This window comes from Carassius carassius, chromosome 30 (assembly GCF_963082965.1).
Source record: "Carassius carassius chromosome 30, fCarCar2.1, whole genome shotgun sequence".
NCBI lineage: Eukaryota > Metazoa > Chordata > Actinopteri > Cypriniformes > Cyprinidae > Carassius > Carassius carassius.
Genome location: NC_081784.1, coordinates 23,067,258 through 23,090,613, shown reverse-complemented (window position 1 = coordinate 23,090,613; position 23,356 = coordinate 23,067,258). Strand labels below are relative to the sequence as shown.

The 23,356-nt window shown below is 37.7% G+C and overlaps 2 protein-coding genes and 1 pseudogene across 2 annotated transcripts; 1 reads left to right on the top strand and 2 right to left on the bottom strand.

The window, feature by feature from the left end:
- Positions 1 to 8,820: 8,820 nt before the first annotated feature.
- Positions 8,821 to 11,098, bottom strand: LOC132111197 (hydroxycarboxylic acid receptor 2-like). Its single transcript, XM_059518353.1, has 2 exons — positions 10,946 to 11,098; positions 8,821 to 9,869 (listed from the first exon to the last, which is right to left on the bottom strand). The coding sequence occupies exon 2, from the start codon at positions 9,835 to 9,837 to the stop codon at positions 8,860 to 8,862; it is 978 nt and encodes a 325-aa protein (XP_059374336.1). The 5' UTR covers positions 9,838 to 9,869; positions 10,946 to 11,098; the 3' UTR covers positions 8,821 to 8,859.
- Positions 11,099 to 13,275: 2,177 nt separating this feature from the next.
- LOC132111196 (transmembrane protein 229B-like) lies at positions 13,276 to 17,499 on the top strand. The gene is made up of 2 exons (XM_059518352.1): positions 13,276 to 13,400; positions 16,627 to 17,499. Exons 1-2 carry the CDS (start codon positions 13,352 to 13,354, stop codon positions 17,091 to 17,093), a joined length of 516 nt encoding a protein of 171 aa, XP_059374335.1. The 5' UTR covers positions 13,276 to 13,351; the 3' UTR covers positions 17,094 to 17,499.
- Positions 17,500 to 19,165: 1,666 nt separating this feature from the next.
- On the bottom strand, positions 19,166 to 22,816 carry LOC132110350 (3-hydroxyanthranilate 3,4-dioxygenase-like; annotated as a pseudogene).
- Positions 22,817 to 23,356: the final 540 nt, after the last annotated feature.

Genomic DNA, 23,356 nt, shown 5'->3' with positions numbered 1-23,356 from the left:
ATAGTATGCCTGGATTTTTAGATATTAACTCTTTGATATTAATCATCTGAAACTGAGGCAAAGTGTAAATAAATGCTTTCTCATTTAAGGGAGCCTGCATCTGGCAGACAGTTTTATTCAAAGCAACTGCATTACATTGCATTCAAGGTATACATTTTGTCAGTTTATGCATTACCTTTGAATCGAGCCCATGACATTGGTGTTGGTTGTGCCAATTGCTTACAATTGCATAAATCACAAGTGCAATGACACATATAAGTAGATCTCAAATCCAAAATAGGAAACCCACTACAAGTGCAAATATATTGAATAAATAGCATAAATATACTTCTAACATTGTTGGCACTAAACTTATGAGCAGGAAATTACTGTAGAAATAATGACATTACATCATTGTTGTCATACAACTGTAATGTTGCCACTAGCAATCTACTTTCTAATCCATCACAAGCAGTTACAGACTGATAACTTGGAAATGTTCAATAACTTTACCAGAAGTCTGCAAACATTATTAACCTTAACTTTAAAATGGAAGTACATATACTTTACAGAAAGGTGGAAGTTAAATGGCGTCATTAGCCGCGTTTCCACTGTTAGGCCAAAAGCGCGCATGCTAGTGCGTGCAAGGGCCAGTCGCGTTTCCACTGTCACTTCCGTGCCTCGTCAGTGCTTCCTCGGGGGCCTACGGCCAGGGTTTTTTGGCCTGACGAAAACCTTGGGCCAAAGCAGGCCAGCTGGGGCTAGAAAAGTGATTATGAACAAAGGCAGAGTTTCTCCGCGTCTGGAGAGCGTCAGCACCGCGGATCATTTCATAAAGCTAACTGCTACAACACCAGCATTAAAAACTTTTAAAAAATAAGTTGAGCTCAAAACTCATTTTCAGTCAGCAGCGAGTGTCTGAAATAACTTGATCCGATGTGGATTATAATCACCATACAATGCAGAAATATTTATAAGCAGTGCAAAAGACTATGCACGCTAGGCATTAACATTACCATAGTAAACATGGTAAATATGACTACTGGAGAAATCAGACGTCAGCTTCTTATTCTCTATCACAATCGTGTATTTATTTAGCAACATTTTATCTCACATAAGTATGGTCTAAAAAGTTTAGCTCCGCGTAGCCTATGTCATAAAAATATAATAATGGTTCCTCTTCAGGAACTTGAGTTGCGTCAAAAACGCTACGGGGAACGCATTTAGCATGAGCGACTCTGAATATCATGTGTAAATCTGTCTCATGGAAGAGAGTGACGTCACGGGGCGGGGTGACGTAAGCGACCAGGAAGCTATAAAAGCACATGCCGCGCAGCTGGCATCAGGTTCGCATCTTTCAGCAAGCGCTCTGTGTGTTCATTTTATTCTGTCTTGTCGGTCTTATTGTTGTTTGTCACTATAAACTCCTCAAAGAGTAAGCAATAGTCAAAGCAAAGCTAAGACGAGATCTCTGGGTTCGGAAGCCCGAGCTGCAGTTCCTTCCTCCTCTGACGGTGAACTCGCAGCTGCAGCTATTTATCTTCGAGAAGATTAATACTGTTTGTGTGACTTAAGCGGCTTGAGTGCTGCCGAGGCATGTTTTACATCATTTTCAGTTTTGATGTGAATCTTACCAAACCAGACCATGTTTACTTGTCTGATTGGTTAGCTGCATTTAATTCTGAGGAATTAAATTCAGTATTTATCTAACTATGAGAAGTTATATATGAATTGTATCACAAGCCAGACCGTGTTTACTTGTCTGCTTGTTTGGCTCCATTTAATTCTGGGGGACTAAATTTAGTGTTTACCTAACTGTGAGACGTCAGATTTATCACTTTCGATATGAATTGTATCATAAGCCAGACCGTGTTTACTCATCTGATTGTTTTATTGCATTAAATTGAGGAATATAATGACATATTAACTCACTTTGAGAAGTTATATATACTGGAGGGGCTGCTGGGCGGGAGAAGCCCTCTCAGTGTACCGGCTCCTCGTATAGGGAGGCACAGAATCAGAGCAGCTCTGGGCCAGGGTTTTCCAGCCTAAGCCGGATCTGAGGGCTGTACTTCAGGCTGGGAGGTCCTCGGCTAAGAAGTCCTGACACATGTCGGTCACAACTGCAGAGGACGGCCCCTACTGGGGTAGAGTGGGGTTTACAAGCATTACACGGTGCCTGTCTCTCCTCAGTGCCCTCGGGAAATCGATCTGCCAACCCTGCCAGAACTCCAGGGCGCAGCAGTTTCCACCGAGCGCTGCTCTCAGTTTCTTCTGCCCGTGAGCGTAGCGGTGCTGAGAGGCTCGCTACCCCTTCGGGGGTCTCTAAAACAGTTAGGTCAGCTGCTGGGAATGGTGTTCTACTTCAAGCACCGATGTAGCTGTCTCAGTTACACCACAGGTCAGTCTCGAGTGACTGATTCCCTTAGTACATTATTTAGCAGCATTTGAACGACTGCCAAATGTATCTCAATGGGTCCTGCATATGGCAATATGGCTATCGCATTCAGTTTGACTCTTACCGCCGAAATTCATCGGGGTTATTCCGACGTTTGTTGGACCCAGCAGGCTTTGGTTACGGAACAAGAAGTGAATACCCTATTAGGGAAGGAGGCCACTGAGGTGGTCCCTCCTCAAGACAGGGATCCAGGTCTTAACAGATGGTATTTCACAAGTTCCAAAGAAGGATGGGGGGGGGGGGGGGGGGGGGTTGTGTCCGATCATAGATCAACATAATTTAAATCAATCAGTTATGAGACTGCAGTTCAAAATGCTCATTATAAAGCATCTTGTATCACTAATCAGGTCCGAGGACTGGTTTGTCATGACAGATCTCATAGAAGCATACTTCTATTTCTCCATCCTTCCACAACACCGGAAGTTTCTGAGGTTCGCTTTCGGGGGTGAAGCGTACCGATATCGAGTACTTCCGTTCGGCCTTGCACTCTCACCTCGCATATTAAATTATATCAACGATTGGTTGATTCTAGCTCAATCAGAGCACATGGCGGTTCGACATCGAGATGTTGTTCTTGCTCACCACCTATCTAGGAATAGTGTGGGATTCGACCACAATGCAGGCACGTCGGTCTCCTGCTCATATTGAGTCGATCCTTACATCAGTCAAGAGAGTCAACGAAGGCCAGTCACTTACTGTCAAACAGTTTCAGAGACTGCAGGTCCAGATCCTCCTGTGGTCCCAGGATAAACTCCTCTGACTCAGAGCAGTGTGTATTCCTGGGAGGTTGAATGTTGGAGTAGACATACTGTCGAGACAGGGGCCGAGGCCCAGGGAATGGAGTTGTTGAGACCATCCTCCAGTCCAGAGCTCCCTCAATGAGGGAACTGTATGCCCTGAGGTGGAAACTCTTCACCTCATGGTGCAGAGACCGCCAGCTTGACCCAGCTAACTGCCCAGTCGGGTACAGTTCTGGAGTTTCTACAAACCAGGTTCTCTGCAGGGTTGACCCACTCCACCTTAAAGGCCTACCATGTCCCTCTCGGTGGGCAATCAGTAGGAAGACACCCCCTACTGATACGTTTCCTCCACTGCGCTGAGCCTGATGCCTCCAGTATGGTCCCATGTTCCCCCCTGGGACTTGGTTGTGGTGTTAGAGGCTCTGTAAAGCTCCATTTTAGCCTATACAAGATATATCAGATAGACATCTGACCTGTTGGCTATTACCTCTCTGAGGAGAGTTGGAGCTCTTCAGGCCCTCTCAGTGGCCCCTACTCATTTCACTTTGCACCCAGCATGGCCAAAGCACTTCTTTACCCTCAAGTGGGTTGTGTTCCTAAAGTTCCCTCTGTCACACCACAACTAATAGTACTGCAGGCCTTTTGTGCTCCTCCCTTCCGGGAGTCCTGACCAGAAAGAGCTAATTGTATGTATCCAGCTCGAGCGCTGGACACATACGTCCACAGATCTGCCCTGTGGAGAAAATCAGACCAATTGCTAGTGTGCTACGGTCCCCCCAAAAGGGGCTATCCTGCATCTAAGCAGATTTTTAGCCATTGGATAGTCGAGGCTATCAACGCCACCTATGAGTCCTCTGGTCTTCCCCCGCTGTTGGGAGCCAAGGCTCACTCCGCACGGGGTATGGCGGCCTCCAAGGCCTTTTCAGCAGGTGCGTCCATGCTGGACATCTGCAACGCTGCGGGGTGGTCCACGCCCTCCACATTCGCAAGGTTTTATGGCCTAGATATGCCAGTTACTCCAGACGCTTCTGTTCTCTCGCCCTAAGCTGTGGTCTTCGGATACACACTAGGCAGGGATTTGGTAGTCTGGCAGCGTGGGCAGCTCGAGTTCCTGAAGAGGAACGTCTCTAGGCTATGCATGTAACCATGGTTCCTCGAGGGAACGAGATGCTGCGTCTAGATGCCATACCCCCGGCCCCCCTGCCGGTGCTTGCTGGTACTCGAAGCTGATGCCAGCTGCACGGCATGTGCTTTTATAGCTTCCTGGTCACTTACATCACCCCGCCTGTGATGTCACACTCTTCCATGAGACAGATTACACACGATATTCAGATGTGTTTAGCGTGTCACTCACGCTAAACACGTTCCCTGTAGCGTTTTCGATGCAGCATCTCGTTCCCTTGAGGAACCATGGTTACATGCGTAACCTAGATATGTTTTTGTTCGGGAGCTTTTATAAAAATATATAAATGATCATTCTTTCTGAATGTGATGATGCTACATAGGCTATTGTGACTTCAAATAAACAGAAACTGACTTGACTGAATAGCAGACTGTTCATAACATTTTATTTCTGTTTGACTTATTTTCAATCCTGATAAATTAATTCATTATGGTCAATGTATAACTTATTAGTAAAACATTGATGATATTGGATTAAAATATTTAACAAAGCATGCAAACAATGTTCGTATTCTGATTGTGCTAGTTCCAGTGACTTATTTCGTCTTCGTTTTTTGATAACTTCTCTTTGTTTGTGAAATGATGGGGTTGTGTGACGTCATTCCTGAGAGGCGTGTAAAGGGCGGGTTTTAGTGAAGCACAGCAGAGCTTCTGGCCCGATGGTGGAAACACAGTGCTTTTTTGGCCTTATGCTATAGGTCCGAGGCTATTAGCCCCGCCAGGCCCGTTTTAAGCCCTGGCTCGCACTGGCCTGACAGTGGAAGAGCGGCTATTGTGAAAAGGGCCTGGAATAGCAAACCTCCATTAGAAAGTAAACCACTCTAAATCAACATGGGCCAGTGCTAAGCTGGACTTTTCAGTAGGTAGTAGTGTTGTCACGGTACCAAAATTTCAGTATTCGGTACCGATACCAGTGAAAATCCACGGTTCTCTGTACCAATTTCGGTACCAAAGCAAAACACAAAAATATGCTAATTAAAAAAAAAAACTTTTTAGCACTAAAAATAAAACCAATGCCATTCTTTATACTTATTTACAATTGTGTTTAAAGTTTTTTACAAGTAATATAATTATGAAAACAGTAAACAAGTTTCACCCAAATTTAATTTGTCTTTTAATTTATGAAATGTAAACACATTTTATTTTTGGTAAATAAAGGGGATTTGCTATTAAAATTAAAACATGGAAGAAATATTTTGTAATTAATTTATTTCTTTAAAAAATAAAGTTTTATAAATTTTTTCAACAGTAGTAGCCGTATCACATACATTTTACTAAATAATAGTAATATTTCTAGCACAATGCCTTTATGTAAAAATTAACTTTTAGGCCTAATGAATGCATATTTGTCATTTTAACTGAACTTAAGACTGGTGGTGATGCTTAAGATATTTTTGGTAATTGAGGGTTTCTGTTAAAAAAATAGTAATAGATCATATTTATTATTATTAAAAGATAATACTACTACTAATTCTACTATCATACTAATGTATATACAATGCGCTATGAATTGATGAGCTGCTGGGTTCATGAATATTAATCACGTTGTCTGCGTTCGGTCAAATTGATTTGCTGAAATAGATCAGCGCCAGCCAATGAAATTGCCATTTGCCCATTAGCTCCGCCCACTACCGCAGAAACCGGTATGTCTTCTGCTTGTTCGAAAATGAATATGAATAATTCTAAATGAACTCCATTATTTTGACAGGAGAAGACAACAAAGAATAGTTTACATATAGCGTGTCGATTCAGCGTGGTAAGACTCTCGCTCTCTCTCTCTTTGCATGTGTGAGAAACAGCGCTATCAGTAAAGCGACGGTGAGTCATGTGCCTTCACACAGAGTTTACAGAGCATCAAATACAGGTGCGCTGTGCGTCCATTGAGATGAACTGAACAGTTCAGATCGCTTGATGGAGAGAGAACTCTGAAGCTCAGATGCTGAAATTACTGCAAGCGTCATGCGCTTCAGTCTATGTAGTAAACAAACCCGCACGTCTCTGCCATTTATTAATTCACACAGAGACGCGCAGAACACGGATTCATATTTCAAACAACTTTTGCAGCTTAACATTTACAGATACTGGTCCATATGGAGATTTGATTTGATAAATTTATGCTAACTTTGACAAATTCCATGACTGTCCATATTAAAAATGTAAGTTTCATTTTCATGACTGGATTTTGAGATTCCGTCCTCGTTTTCTGCTTGGCGGAAATCATAGTGCTGTATGCATCCAGAACCGGGTTTGAACGGGTCCTCGGTACTACCGGTACTTACAGAAACCTGGTACCGTGACATTTTCATTTTTTTTAGTACCGACTTGGTACCGAAGTACTGGGTCTTTTGACAACACTAGTAGGTAGGCTAGTTTTTAGTCAGGAGATAGTAAGGCCAACATTAGGTACTCACCCTTTGTGGGTCCCAATGGCCCAATATAGCAATGGATGCACTTCACTGTGAGAACACAGTGAGAAGTTGCCCATTATGCTCCTAATAATCTCCATCTTTGAATTGACTAAATAACTCACTTTCCTCTCCACATGTGCTAGGTATTATGGCTGTTGTCACATCTTCCAGGTGGATGGTGCACACTGTTGGCAGTTGAGAAGGTTCCCCCACTGGATTAAATATAATTATAATTTTAAAATATAATTCGTATTATATGTAAATGTTGCAAACATGTGTCTTGAGGATGTGGAGAGTTCATTCCAGTGTATGGTGTAGACCTTGTCAAGTGGAAATCCTTCAGGAAGGGTTGTGGTCGACTTAGTTCAAGACTGAAGGTATAACAAGAAGCCATTTGGCAGCAATTTAAGCCAAGAGTAAACCTTTTGGTTTGAGGAACTTTCTTTGAGGCACAAATACAGGAAGTTAAAGGATGCTATTGTGTTTCACCAAGATGTTATCACAATATATGTTTGTAAGATATTGCGCCTTTGTAATTTCATTTAGACCACAACCAAGAGCTAAATAAGAGGAAGTAGTTAAAGGATTGAACTCAAACATGAAAATTCGGTTTTAATTTAATCACCCTCATGTTGTTCCAGCACTTTTTTTCCATATACTGATTTCTTCTGGTTAACCTAAAAGAAGATATGGGACATATTTTCTTTTCTCTCCATAAAATGGAAGTCAGTGGTCTTCAAAACAGTTTGTTTACCAACATTATTTAAAAAATCCATGGAAGAAAGGTTTGGAATTACATGAGGATGATATAAGATGACAAAGATATTAAAACAAATACTATTTAATCACAGTAGTCATAAAATCATGCTTTCAATAACATATAACATTATGTTTGTATTGATCCAATATTGAGAGAAAGTCAGTTTCTGTAGGCATGAATATTACTGATATTTTCCAAAAATAACTCAACCCTTGTGGTTTTCACAAAACCAAGTAGCTTTTCAGGGTTATAACTGGGGATAGAAGTGCAACCTGCCTGCTTGAGAATGCGTGGGAGCCTTTGAAGTGCAATCTTCCCCACTGACAGTTAAGAGACTCTCTTCTGCTTCCACTCTAGCTTTCTGTTCCAGTTATGTCAAGATGATTGGAGCCAAATTTCATCTGCATTTGTGTAAATGCAGCAATACAGGTATTGACAACAGATTATTGCTGTTGCAGCTCCAGCTGTTATGTGACCATTAGTAAACACACTTACAGAATATGAATTATGCATAAACAACAAGAAAATGTCAGTTGTTGTTAGTATGCTACTTGATATTGATATTTCTAATTAATATCATTAATAACAAGGTAAAATCTTTGTTTGTTTAGATTGCAAAGCTCAAGGGACATAATTATGGGGAAATAGCCATGAGGTTTATTGTTACACCTTGAGCTTTTCCAATATTCAGCCAGTAATCCAACATATGTGAATTTGTCCAGCTAGAATTTATTCAGTTAACAGCTGTTCTGCTGATTGACTGACTGACTCATTCATTCATTCAGTCAGTCAACTCTATATTTAGATAATAATAAATAAAAATCAATTTTTTTGACATTTATTTTGCATTTGTCATTAATAATTACATTAATTACATTTAGGCAAATAGTGTATATTACATTATGTATTATATACGGTCAGTTGCACTTTATTTTACAGTACGTGTACTTACATGTACTTATAGTGTACTTACAGTGTATTTATCTAAGAAAGTTCTAGTAATACAAGGTAACTACATGGGGTAGGGTTAGGTTTAGGGGTAGGTTCAGGGTTAGTACCTAGTTATTACATAGTTATTGTAATTACTATAATAAGTACATAGTATGTACATGGGGAACAGGACTGTAAAATAAAGTGCTACCATAAGGTCTCTATATGTTATGCATCAGTATAAACATATATGTACAAAAAATGCATATGCAAATATATATATATATATATATATATACATACATACATACATATATACATACATACATACATATATACATATATATATATATATTGAGCAGTATGTAAACACGCCAATGCTTATCAATCCCCAATCCACTCTCAGTCACATCCGCTGTGCGTACTGCTTCGTCGGCTCACCGTTAGCTCAATGATTCCAATTCGGTTAACAGCGCTTTTCAGATAATTGCGGAAGACAGAGCTGGAGAAGCAGTAGATGAGTGGGTCCAGAGCACTGTTTAGGTAAGTGAATGCTATGGACGTAGAAAACAACTGACCGGTGAACATGTAAGCCTTACAGTACTCATCTCCAAGGCTTTTCAAATAGAGTGCTGTCAATCCTGTGGCGATGCCAGGAAAGAAGCAGAAGACAAAAATCCCAACGATCACCCGGACAGTCCGAATAGCCCTTTTCCCTTTCTTTTTCTTGTCCATCTGGCGTGTACGTAGGATACATGCAATTCTCACAGAGCAAAAGCTCAGGAGTAATAGTGGCAGAAAAAACTCTAACACAAACACAGCATAGTGCAAGCGGAGACCTGGTGATGCGTTCTGATAGTTACTGAAGCTCCTACACAGATAGGTGTTGTTTTCTATGGTCAGAAGTTTCTCGGCCAGCAAAGGGATCTTCAGAGATATCACAGCAGCCCAGATGAAGCAGGTAACCCCGGCTGCTTGTTTTGAGCTTATGTAATTAATTTTGTGATGCGGATGGGCCACTTTAAAGTAGCGATCTACAGCCACGGCAGTCATGAAGGCAATGCTAGCCGAACGGTTGACTGACAGCATGAATAAGTTGATACGACACCAGGCGTCTCCAAATATCCAACTCTCCCTACGCATGAAGTTGTCGATGCGGAAAGGTAGGCTCACAAGAAGCAGAAAGTCAGACAAAACCAGGTTGAAGAGGAACATGACGTTGGCCTTCCATGTCCTAAGGGTTCTGCTGAAGACTAACAGTGCCATGACATTGCCAGGCACGCCGAGTAACAGCTCAATGATGAGTATAGGAGGAAGGACGGATGCCACCAGGTCCTGAATTGAAGTACCACAGTGATGTGTAGTGTCATTGAGTGTCATGGTAGTCCAAAATCAGAGCTACTGCGTTGTTTCTGAAAATGGAGTTCAGAGTTTTGCATTAACACAGCTCTACAACAGAAATACCACTGTGATGTCACTTCCGGAAGGTGGTCTTCATGTATAGCATAGATTTAACTTCAGCGACATAATTTCTAATTGGATAAAAATAAATTAACTCATGTAGCTACACTCCCCACACCCCTATAAGTTGGAAGAAGTAAAATTTTGTTGCAACAGTGTTGCGGTATACAAGGAAGCCTGTCTTCCAGTGTAGTGTAAAATGCTAAAGCAACTGTTTTTATAGGAACAATGGTTTCATAAGCTAGTAGATGCTGAAGTGCTGTTGCATGAGCATCTGCAAGTGTGAATAATTCACCAAAACAAGCAGGCATTTTAACCCTCTGAATCAACTTGAGGTTGAGTAAATTATGACCATATTAGGAACATTTATAGTTTTTTTATTATTTATATTTTCCTTTCCTATTTTATAAGTTCAGAATTGATACATTAAAGGATAAGATCCAGTGGTAATCTGATAAATATTTACTAATACTGACCCATATCGTAATGATTTATGGGGTTCCAAAGTAATGAAACTTAAAATGTGGATACCCCAGTATAGTACGCAAATATTCACAGAAACCAAAACAAACTTATTTCTACTGAGAATTTTGAAATTGAAATCATGCTGTGTAAAGGTGTAATAATGGTTCTTATGCATTGTTTAAACAATCAGATTCCTTGACATCTGCATGCTTAATTAAATTATTCTGAAATTAGCACTTTTATCAAAAACATTTCCGGTCACAAATAAATATGTTTTTTATTCTATCATGCTGCAATTAAAGGGAATGTTTTGTCCTTTTTGGATCCAAACAAGGCAAGGGTTGTTTTTCTCCTTGCAGTTTAACAGTGAGTGATTTTGCTGTTTAACATAACTGTCTCATAGTCACCCAACCTGTAGCATTAACTTGCAAGACCAACTTCACAGTGGTTATTTAACACTTGCAAATACAGTCCTGTTATCATGAGCTACAGCTTACAATTAAATAGTGTAGCTCTAAATCTAAATAAAATATTTCTGTAAGAAAAGTTTCTCATGACTTACCAGAGTTGGCAACTCACTATTTAGATGATTATTTCTTGAGTGAAACAATCTTCAGTGTGAAACAAGGTATGGTCTGAGCAAAACAACTACTCATACGTTGTCTTAAAGCAAGCTTCCTCTGTAATAATGAGTCACATGATGTGAAGTCTTACTCAATTGTGGCACATCCTCAAATGTCTTCACATTGCCCCGTTTAAGCAAGCACCCTTGCTGCTATGCAACAATGTTTTAGAGGACAAACTATTGCAACAGTTTCACAAACTGGTTGCATGAAAATATGGCAATTGGCATAAATCTTTATAATTTAAAAGGCATGTTCTAATCATAAAATCCCTCTGTTTTATTCCAACTAGTATTTCTAAGCAAAGCATTTAAAGCCAAACTCTTCAAGAGAATGAGGAACTGTGCTTCCCTCGAAAAACTTGGTACATAACCTAAATACATACAACCCATTGAATAGTAGAGTAGAATAGGTTTCCAAGCTCTATCTTTAAAAATGTATAAGTACATTTAACACTTAAAATTTGTAACAATTAAAATATTTTATTCATCAGATATTGTTTTGACTTAACAAAGTTGACTGCTGACTAATTTTCTGATAAAATCTCATTGAAGATGTAAGCAGATAAAGAAACTTGTCTCAGCTTAAGTTCAGTGTTTTTGTTTGAGAGCAATGACCACCCAGAGCTTGTCTCTTGATCTTCCTCTGCCTATGTATGTCAAATGGGAAAGTTAAGTCCTAGCCAATACTATATTGCTCTATTGAAAAAAAAAAGCTTGCCTTGCATCATTTTTGCAATAAAGCTTCATGCCTTTAAGTCTATGCAGTCTGTGTTATTTCTCTAAATAAGTTATGATGCATGTTTTTTATTTCCTGGTTGTGCAACATCTCTTTCAAATTCTTCAAGATCGCTCAAATTCTATGGAATTTTATTAGCATTGCAGTTTCCATAGGAGTAAAATGTTATGCATGTATGTTGAATTAATTATTAATTTAACCAACTTTAAATCAGTAACTGCTTCAAAATGAATGTTGTTAACTAATCATTAACCAGTCATTGATTAAACATTTGCAGTTAGCCAACTGTACGAATTAAAATCCTATAGCAAAATCGCATAAACAGGGAATACCTGTTCGAGGCAAATTATAGCATAAATCAGAATTCAGATTTCAAATTGAGCACTTTGTCATTTGTAATATATATGGTGACGATCTCATCTGTAGGATGTTTGTCATGTTCATCTGATACTGTAATGTATATGAGTGTTTGTTGAAACATTTTATTAACTTACAGACATTATACAAATAATAATGTACACGCCTAGGATGTTTGTGTTAAGTATGCAGAGATAATTCAGATATAAAAAACAACTCATTAAGTGATGTTTTCTCATTAAAATCTTACAACTTCCTATTAATTCAATTGAATGTAAGGGAATACTAGGAAATACAAATATGGTGGCCCAGTGGCTTTACTTTTATGATGGCATGAACATTCCAGTTCTCTATTATAGATCAGTGGTCTTTATATTCTTTACACTGGTGGAAGGCATGGCTGTGGTTACTTACACTTTTCAGAAAGTGTACATGCTAAATAATTACTTTATGAGCAAATCTATGTGTGTGTGTTTGTGTGTGTGTACAAATTTGCAGTGGACTCTGTTCCCTACTAATCAGTCATTTGACTTTTTTATTACACAGCAGAGAAAAGCAAACATGAGAGATATAGTAATGGTGCCATGACTGCTTTTGTGTGTCCTGGAGGAAAGTGCTTCCTGTGCATGAACTAGAGCTATTTATAGTGATGTGCTTGACTTCCTCTTATTTTAGGTTAAAGCATCTTGTGTCATTAGTCCAGCTCACAGAATTGTTTAAATTGAGTCATCTACGGCTCTTTTCCAAAACATAGTGAGCTGACTTGCTGTGTACAGCTTATAGGAAGCTGCCTTCTAAAGCATCATCACTGAAAGCATGTTACGAGGAATCCAGGCAACTTATGGGATGGCTTTATTTGACCACAGTTTTCATTTTGACTGTGTATGCAAACATTGTATGGTTTTAACAACTACTAGATCTGCTTAAAGCCACAGAATCTCTTCTCCATGAGTGGTAACATCTTTGCAAAACATTTGCTAAAATGAACATTGATGAGCAGGCCTATCACAGTTTCCCCAGTCATTCTAATGCCAGTCTATCTGTTTACATCACTTAATCCCATATGAGAGGTAGTATGCTTAGGGTCCCCGCCCTTTAGACTCTTTATTTCTGTACAGCCCAAGTGGGGATGTCACTGATAGCGCTGGCTTAATATTTAGCCATTGTGCTCTCAGGACTAGAGAACTTGGGCAGTATCAGGAAATGGTATAGACTCATAAGGTGTTGTGTGCTGTGCTGACGAACTGGAGATGGTGTCTAGAAATGTACTGATGAGAAGGCAGGGTCCTAAGAGTGATGGTGAGTTTAAGGTGGTTTATTGTTTGCAATAAACAAATATTTTTGTTGTGGTTGTTGTTGTTGTTGTGTATAGTCGGAATCATGTATTTATGGCTGAAAACCGAATGGATGATTATTAATAACTTCTGATGGCAGAATAAGGTTTTAAATTTAACTGGGCCTAGGTCCCACTCAAGACATCCACATAATAAGTTTGACACATTTTAATATAGATAGACCCATCTAGAAATATCACTGGGTTAGTTGGAAGTAAAATACCATTGAATAGCCTAAGGTTCACTAAGTGTGAAATTAAGTGCAATGCAAATAACATGAAAAAAAAAGTAAATGCTTTATTTTTTGTTTAGCTTAGTGCATATCATTGCATTTATGCATTTAGCAGAGGCAACTTACAAAAGAGGAAGAAAGCGATTAATCAAAGAGGCAATTTATACAATATATAAATACTTAAGTATGTTCTGTTTGATTTTTTAAAGACTGGTCAGAAATAGCCAAATTTGTTCATGTAGCCATAATGCTTCTGTATATCAGTAAAAAGAAAAAAGGGTTGTTACTTCTATTTTAGATATTATACTGTGATAGATCGGTATATGTTTGAGCCCGAGTCAGATCCCGAGGCAGAAGAAATTGAAACCACGCAAAGCAACATAATCTTAACCAAATATCTACGCACATACTACTATTGACAAATTTCCTAAAAATCGATGACAGTAAAAAAATTCTCCAAAAGTCTCTCTCTCTCTCTCTCGCTCTCTTTCTCTCTCTATATACAGTAGGTAGACAACCATGTATATATATAACTCACATAATAAAAATATTAAACTCAAGCAAATATTTCTTGTTTCACTATGTACTGGTTTCATAAGCAACACTCAAACAATGATAATGACAGTGTTAAAAGCTGGTTACTTGGCACTGCCATATCTTTCAATAAAACATGTTTTGAAAACCTGGATACATGTTTAGTGTAATTCACAAAACAGTCCATTGTGAAATGTGAAGAACAAGCAAAGATTTTATATTTCAGTCGCTCAGGCACATCGTTCATGTTTCTTTACATCCACTGACAGGACGTCTGAGCTTGATGGTCATACTCATCATCTTTAAGAGTATCCTCTTACATGTGTAAATATCAAGAACGTTTTGACTCTCCATTGTGATCAGGTCTTAATGTGGTTGGTTTGGTCAATCTGTTTCTATGATTTCAAAATGGTTTGGGGAAGGTTTTTTTTTTTGGATCATTAAATGAAAGGGTTTTTTTTCAGCAAGGACGTGAAGCTAACATAACATCAGAAGGCACACTGACACATAAACTACTTTTGTTTCTTTCAAGCATCATACTCAGAATGAAAGCTGAAAGATTTTTATCTGCCTTCCCTGTGACATTTTGATGATCAGATGTATCTGCAGCTGAGAATTACTTATTTGTGTGCATCGTACTGTATCTCATTATGTGCACAATAGTTTAACTCTTTAAGTTTACTTCATATCAGAAAAGCTTTCCTCTTAACAAGTGTTTTTTGCTCCTCAACTACGGTGAGCAGTTGATCTTAGAGTTTAATTTATAACATTAAGATGATGGCTGATTCTAGATGACTGATTTATGTAAATGCGTTCGATGAAAAGGTTGGCAGAAATAGCATTTAAAAACAATAGAATACAAAAGTACATCAAGGCAATTATTATTATTATTATTTTTTCTTTAAAGAGAATTTAAGTGAACTGAAGCAAAAATCACTCGTAGTCTAGTGAGCTCTTGGTATCATCAACTTACATGCAGTTGACCGTAACTGTAACAAATCAAGGAAGTAACCCGGAAAGCTGAATTGGCATACTTGTTAATTAATAGTTTAATTCATATATTGCAGTTTTAAATATGTAAATTTTCTCATAAACTCTGCATTCTACAAGAAAAGCATTGCACTTGGCACATTTTTAAATTAGCATGTTGTTACGCTTAAAATAATACTAGAAATGCATGGAATGAACAAATATTACACTTTTAATTAGATTGAATTTTTTTTTATTAATTGTTTTCAGTATTAAATTTATTATAATTGACATTTTCTCACTTCATTTCACAGTGCATTATGGGCTTGTCTTCACTTTAAATATACAGTACATACAGTGCTGATTTATAATATGGCCAAAACTAAGAGTGGGAGAAAATGCTGAATCTCAGATGCAATGTTATTCTCTCTTTGACAATTCAGAATCGATTTTGAGCTTGGCTAGAGGCAGCTGTATTCTGCTTGCAGAACAAACACACACAAAAGCATCAAACAAGTAGATACATTTGCATAAGGTTTCATGGTTGAAGCAATACAAGGGCATTCATGGGCTTTATTGCACAGAATATGGCCGTGAGAAATGCTTTACTTGGCAATGTGCAGTTGCATCTGCCAGTAATTCAGTGTTTGCCCTTCCAGATCCTCTGCACAGGAATTATTTTTAACCTGTTTGGAATGCAGTAAAACATGTATACACTAAATGTATTTACTGACAGACATCTGCTTTCAAATGCAGTCTATTGGACCATCATTAGTCATAAATAAACAGCAATAATGCTAAGAAAAAGAAAAAAATGTTCTTGTGTGGAAAACATTCAGATACTTAAAAGCACTCTCAGATACTTAATGCATTTTTAATGTTTCTATGTTCCCCTTTATATTTGCTTGTATGTTTTGAAGCTATATTTAATTGGTTATTATTATTATGATTATTATTATTTGTTTTATAATTAATTTGTAATAATTAATATATCGAAATACATGTGATTTTCAAAATCAGCATACTTATTAATTAATAATAATAATAATAAAAATTGCAGGTTCCTAAAGGTTCCCTAGCCAAAACTAATTATCTAAAACTTACTTTTTAGTGTTGAGAGCACAGATAGGATGTCTTAAAATGCTGCCTAGGCTGCAGTAAGTTTTGAAATTGAGTGTGTGTTACAGTGTAAGGGAAATTAGCATTGTTTAATATTGATTGTGCTTAAATAGTAAGTAAGATTACAGATCTAGTGTGCGTCACTAATATGTCTTTTACATACAGCTAATAAAGATGGTTTTGCACATCCTCCAAACCCTTATCAAATCAAACATTTACTTGAAGTTAATCATACAAAGTAGAATCAAAAAAAAAAAAAAAAAAAGCAAGAAGGAAAAAACCGTCTAAAGGCAAGAATGAAAACTTATGCTAACAAAACCTTCTTCTGTTTTTGCAGATACAGGTGCCACCACTGACATCTCTGGGCAGAACACACCCCTCTCACCTCTCGCCCGACTGTACATTTACGCCCTGCATGGGTGCCTCTGTGAGGTGGCGTTCACAGCAGCCTGGGATTGGTACTACACCCGTGACCACAGACTCGCGGGCCACACAAGCCTTTGGGCGCTGCTTATTTACAGCTCTGCCATCTTCTTCATGGAGGGTCTAAGTGTGAGGCTGCAGCAGAAACACTGCCTCCTACCAGTCAGGCTGACTGTCTACACTCTCTTCATCTATCTGTGGGAGTTTAGCTGGGGGTTTCTGCTCAGGCTGTTCGGGGCCTGTCCTTGGGACTATTCAGAGTTCAGGTATAACTTCATAGGTCTGGTGACGCTTGAATATGCCGTTCCTTGGGCATTGGCGGCACTTATCGCTGAAAAACACGTTATCAGGAACACTTTGAAGATACGGCTAGATAAGTAGTCAATATAAACAGAAAACAATAAACTGCTTAACAGAACATGTTAAAAAATCTTTGACTTTGTATTGGGATAGAGTGTTAAGTAAGCCTGATAAATGCTACGATGCTAACAGAGTCCAACAGTCAGGTTTCAGAAAAAAAAAAAAAAATTCCTTTTCTCCATAGAAAATTTGATTTTTAATGATAATGTATTTACTTGTAAAGACAGACTAACTGTGATGTACAAGGTTGTTAATCAGTTAAATAATCTTTTGTTGAAGCCAGCAATCTTCATTATTCCTTTGATGTTTATTTTTTTTTTTTTTATATTCCTGTTTAAGGGGCTGTTCACACAGAATACGTATTTGCCTTTAAAAACATGAGACACAGCACTCAGTAATGTAAAAAAAAAAAAAACATAGCACATAATGCTCCCTCCGCTATGTTGCTGTCAAATAAAACAGTTGCGATGCCAACTTGCTACTGTAAGCAAAAGCTCACAAAGCTTGCCCTGCCTCTGGGGTCTTCTGATTGGTCCACTGTTGTGGAATTGACATTGATGTGCGCTGTATGTAAACGTTAAAATTATTTTAACTTGACACAGAGACTTCTAAACATGGTGGACATGTGCGCAACACTGCAAGTAGACGCAGAGCACAGTGATCATACACATCCGTCTAGCACGTTTACATAGAAAACAAATTGAAAAGTAGTGCATTGGAATGAAAAAAACAGTTTCTGTGTGAACGGCGTGAATACTGCCCATGATTCTTCAAAGAAATCTCCACCATTCAGAGAACTGAAACAAGCAAACCAACCCACTCCTGTGAAACACTGTGTAAGAAACTACCTACACTCTCAAACTACTTACATTTTTGTATGTATTATACATATATTGAAATAAGCAAATATATGTTGTTACAAAATATGTTGTTTCTAATAGCCAATAAACATTCTTAAAATAATGTCTCATATTTATCTAGAATTAAATCATTTTCAGGACTTCACAGGATTGTCTCTCTCTTGTGAAGTTGTGATTCACCTTGTAGCTGGTTGCTTTGGTTTATTGCTTACAACTCTTTAAATATACGTTTTAAAAGTCCCTATGGGAAAAACTGAATGGGCAAAATCCAAAACCAAGGGTGATGAAAAAATGGACGCCACTGTTGCACTAGATTGAAAAGCAAAAATAAAGCCCAATTTGAATGTCAGGAAAACATTTGGGCAGAATGCACAAAAACAAAAATAATAGAAAAAAAAAACTGTTTATTTGTATAGTAACTGCCACTACAGGAAAAAACTATTGGTATGAAACCAGCTCTGGTATCTTAGTATTGTAACCTTAGGCAGCAAATTATCAGCCTCAAACAACAGTTGAAATAAATGGTCAGGTCTACAGGTTGACCTTTTCTGTTTGCTATGTTTTTGTGCCGTATTTCCCTGCTTTTAAATGAATTGAGGGCAGTGAACTGCATTTAACATGTTTCCCTCCATTTCTATCACAGTGTGGCCAAGTGCACTTGATAGCAGCCAGATATAGTAGCTAGCATTAACCACACATTACCTAAAACGATCTTATTGTTATGCTCTATAAAAGACCACCGGATAGCAGCACATTGTTGTCAGGTACCAAAATTGGATGGTACCTGGTATATATATATATATATATATATATATATATATATATATATATATATATATATATATATATATATATATATGTACACTCTAGGTGCAAAGAAATTACATTAAATTAAGAAATACTGCTGATTATGATGGAGACTTGTATGGACTTGCACTTTGTCATGCATAGAGTGTTTAAAGATATTTAAGAGCTTAGTTTATCATTATTATTTAAGGCCTAATACATGGAGCATATGTTTTGTCTACTAATGTGTGAATATTGTGATTATTGTGGACATGATACTGTGGATACTGTGGGAACATAAGCATTACAATAAAAACTGCATTAGAAAGAATGGTGTTATTAAAAACCATTAAAACATTTGGCCCTAAACCAGTGTTTTTGTCTGTACATGGGTGTCAATAGGGTTTCTTCCTGTCTGGGTCTTGGGCAAAATACAAAGCGATACAATCAAGTGTTCATTTCCATTGATACCTAAAGAAGCCCACACACAAAAACAATAGTGTTAACAAACAGTTAATATCATTCACACTGACATAAATGCCTCCTCAGTTGTTGTTGTTTTTTTGTCAATTTTTGTCAATTTTTTTTCAGTCAGACCTCTGATTAATGACTAGTATCTCATCTGACTGACTCGAGCAGGAAGTAGTTCTGATTGGTTCAGCCAAGCTTCTTCTCCTCACCTCAGTCTCAAACTTTGCTCCAAACATATCCACGGACTGACCACTGGCCAGGGCAGGCTTCTGCTTTTCCACCCACTCTTTGCAGCAGAACGGTTCCATCACCTTCATGGTGTTGAGTGGGTATGGGGTTGGCTTGATGGGTTCAGCTGCAAAAATTAAACAGTTACTGGATGAACAGAATTATTAGATACAAGAAAGCACAGCATACAATGTACACTTAATATGGTGTTCAAGGGAATATAATGACATCGGTTTGGTGATCTTGCTTAAAGGAATAGTTCACCTGAAAATGAAAATTTGCTGAAAATGTTCTCACCCACAGGCCATCCTAGATGTAGATGATTTTTTTTTTTTTCGTTTAATCAAATTTGGAGATGTTTAGCAGTACACCACTGCAGTGAATGCATTCCGTCAGAATGAGAGTCCAAACAGCTGACAAAAATATCACGATAATCTACGTTTCAAGTTTGACGTCTCATTCTGACGGCACCCATTCACTGCATTGGTGAGCAAGTGATGTAATGCTAAATATCTAAAGTTTTGATGAAGAAAATAAATTTTACAGACATTTTCATTTTGGGCGAATGGTGCCTTTAAGGTGCCATGGGAGTAAGGCCTGATGCTGACATTACTTGTACTTTTCACTATGGGAAGAAAAAATCATTTACACGGAAGACCCCTGAACAACAGCACTCTGCAGTAATGGCATGTTAAATGAAAGGGCATTTAACCTTGTTTCATCATCATGCATGAATCACAATAAACAGCAACATCAGAGTCAACAACTGTATTTACCTGGATCAGGCTTTCCTGTTTTATTCTGTTTGGGGTCCATAAACCTGATGTATACAAATGCAATTCATTAATTTTACATACATGCATGCACACAAAATTGACAGGACTGAGATACCCCTACATTATAGTGACTGCATCTAATAAATTATTATTTTTTTGCTATTATACACTACGTTAGAATTCATTATACATGTTTAAGTAATTATAAGGTATTCAGCTTTTGGCACACCCTTATAAAAATGCATATTTGATATATGTAAACTATGAAGGGAACAGAATTACATGTAAATTGCATTTACCCCCGTATTAAGTTTCATCTGAATACAGATACAGATATAAACCATTTTGATATATTGCTACAAAATGTTGGCTTCGCTGTACACCCATAGTGTGTGTGTGTGTGTATACACCCCCCCACACACACACGTAATCAAAGATTTTCTTCTAAATGATCATGTGAGATGAAGACTGGAAAAATGTTTGCTGAAATTTCAGCTTTGACAACACAGGAATATGTAAAAAAAAAGGTAATTTTAAGTAAAAAAAGGTAATAATATAAAAAAAAATAAAAAATAAAACAAAAAGTAAATCTCTACAGAACTTGAGGGTTAAAAGCGAATAGTAGATTTATTAAGAGAAACACTTATAACTTACTCTTTGATGATGGGAACAAGTTGGGTTCCCAGGTTCTCACAGTAGAACCAATGTTCAAACAAGACATCTGTACTATTATCCACAAAGTACCTAGCAGAAATGAAATGAAACCTTTTTTTTTTAATAACTTTTTTATATTTTTATCCTTTTATTCCACAATCTAGTTGTGTCTTATAGCATTTATTGTCCAGGTAAAGGTACAGAAACATCAACAGGCAAGTGTATGATCTTGAGGTCACAAGTAATTACTAATGCGTGTTGGAGTTGACTTGAGAGTATGGTTAGAGAAAAGGCAGGCATAATGTGTCTGGGAGAGATATCCCATGGTACCTGAGGCCATCTGTCTCTGAGCGAAGCCTCCTCCTCTCCACGACCAGCCTTACTGTGTCTGCATATCTCTGAGGAGAATGGGGAATCCACGCTGGAAGCAGGAACATCTGAGAATAGCAGCAAAACAAGGCTTTTGAGAATATAAAACGTCTATTTAGACTAAAATGGCTTGACATCAATAAGGTATTTCAGAGGCAGCACACGCTGAGACAAATCTAGAGGACGGTTGCTTACTTCTCCTTCTCGAATGTGTATGTCTTTATGGTTGCCATTCTCTATCACTTTCAAAACCATGTTGCCCCTCACCTGGTAAAAGAGCTGCAACACAAAGGCAATGAAACAGGAAGTCAGTGGGAAGAATATTATTGTTCTGTGAACGGTGGATAACACATATTTTCCTTGTTTCCTTTTGTTTGAAATCATCTGCCTTAAAACCATGACCTGTATTACAAATGTAGTACTATTGTGTCAGAAACTCTTTTTCTGCAAGTCTGATTTCAGTTATAGTCTTGGAATGAAGATGTATGCTAGATGGGGCACGAGGGCTTTTTTTTTCTTCCAGAGAAAATGTATTTAATTAAATCCTGTGAACTGTATCTGATTTAACAACATTACTGTCAAACCTTCACAAAGCTTAAATTACACTTAACATAAGACTTATGTAACATATTGTGTCTTTAAAATAAACTCTCAACTTGTGTGGAACATCTAGACTCTAGAGCAAATTTAGCCATGACTAGGATAGGTTTGCACTGACCTCTAGTGGCCAAGATTATTTTAAATTTTTTCTTGGCAAATATGCAGTCAAAATCATACACATAAGGCTGGAAAGGTATTCTAAAACTTTAATGCAACTAAATGATACTTGCAGTTCACTGATTTTTTTGTAGCCGAACATTATAAAATCATGAAAGACAATAAAGTGTGAGCGACTCTTAAATACAAACGTGCGCTCAGAAGCAACAGGGAATTGCATCCTCACAAAGACTTTGTCACCATTAAAAAATGCAAAGTGTATTTGGAATACTATTGCAGTCCATGTACTGTAATGTAAGCCATTCGGTTGTGGTGTACATCCTTAGCAACAATTTACAAGTGGAGAGCTTCAAAACAGTTAAACATTACGCTGTCAATATCATCTTTAATTAATAGTTTTGCCTTCTTGTCCTTTTCCTCTCCTTTTCCTGAAAGATCAAATCCCACGGCAGCTGAGTCTCAGGCACTAACCTTTTATGAATATAATGGATAATTCTGTTCTTATCACTTCGTTGGTCTGATTCCCAGAATGCAGTGCAGTTAACCAAAATAAAAAAGGAAGTCAGCTAAACATAAATGAACATGTCTTGTTAATTTGTAGCATTTTACATTTGGTATATGAATAGCACCTCACCTCTTCCCCTTCCTCCTTCCTCACATTTGGACCACCAACATACACAATATTCAGTTGATAAAAGAACCTAAAACACAATGTAAAAACAAAGCTTATTTATGTATGCATATAATGTGAATATTTAATGGCATACTTTTGCTTGTTTATGACAGATAGTTTTAACTCACATTAATTTGTTGCATACAGGAATGAACTCTCATTCTCAGCAATCCACTTGTCAATGTTCACATGAAGAGACTGGTTGGTCATTTTTCTCTAATTTGAGAATACAGCGAGATGCTTGCAACAAAATAGGCAACAACTTTCTGAGTGGTGGTTTATTCCATCAGTGTATTTGTGACAAACTACCTTTGAGTTATTGAATAATATGGGTGGTGCTTATGCATCTAGTATGTGACCGTGAGGTTGAAATCAGTTTACGTTGCAGTAACCTATCAGTGCTGACACCACAGCATAAACCTGCATTTCACTAGAAAGACCACTGATTTATTAGGATTTGTGTGGAATAAGTTCTGCATTTGCATTTAAATGACTCAGTTCTGATGGTCCAGATGGACCCGCTTCACCCGTCCTCTGGAACCATATTAGGTTAAACACACTGAAGCCCTGAGATAAACTTAATAATAAAATAAAGTTTTGATTCTGGGCCTAAGATGCCCATTACCACCATCCAGTAAACCAAAATTAAATTAATATTTAATTACATTTAGAAAGCAAAACTAATTCATTTATTTTGTAAAACATCCATCATCTTTTCGTCAAGACATATTTAAATACCAGCATTAAAAC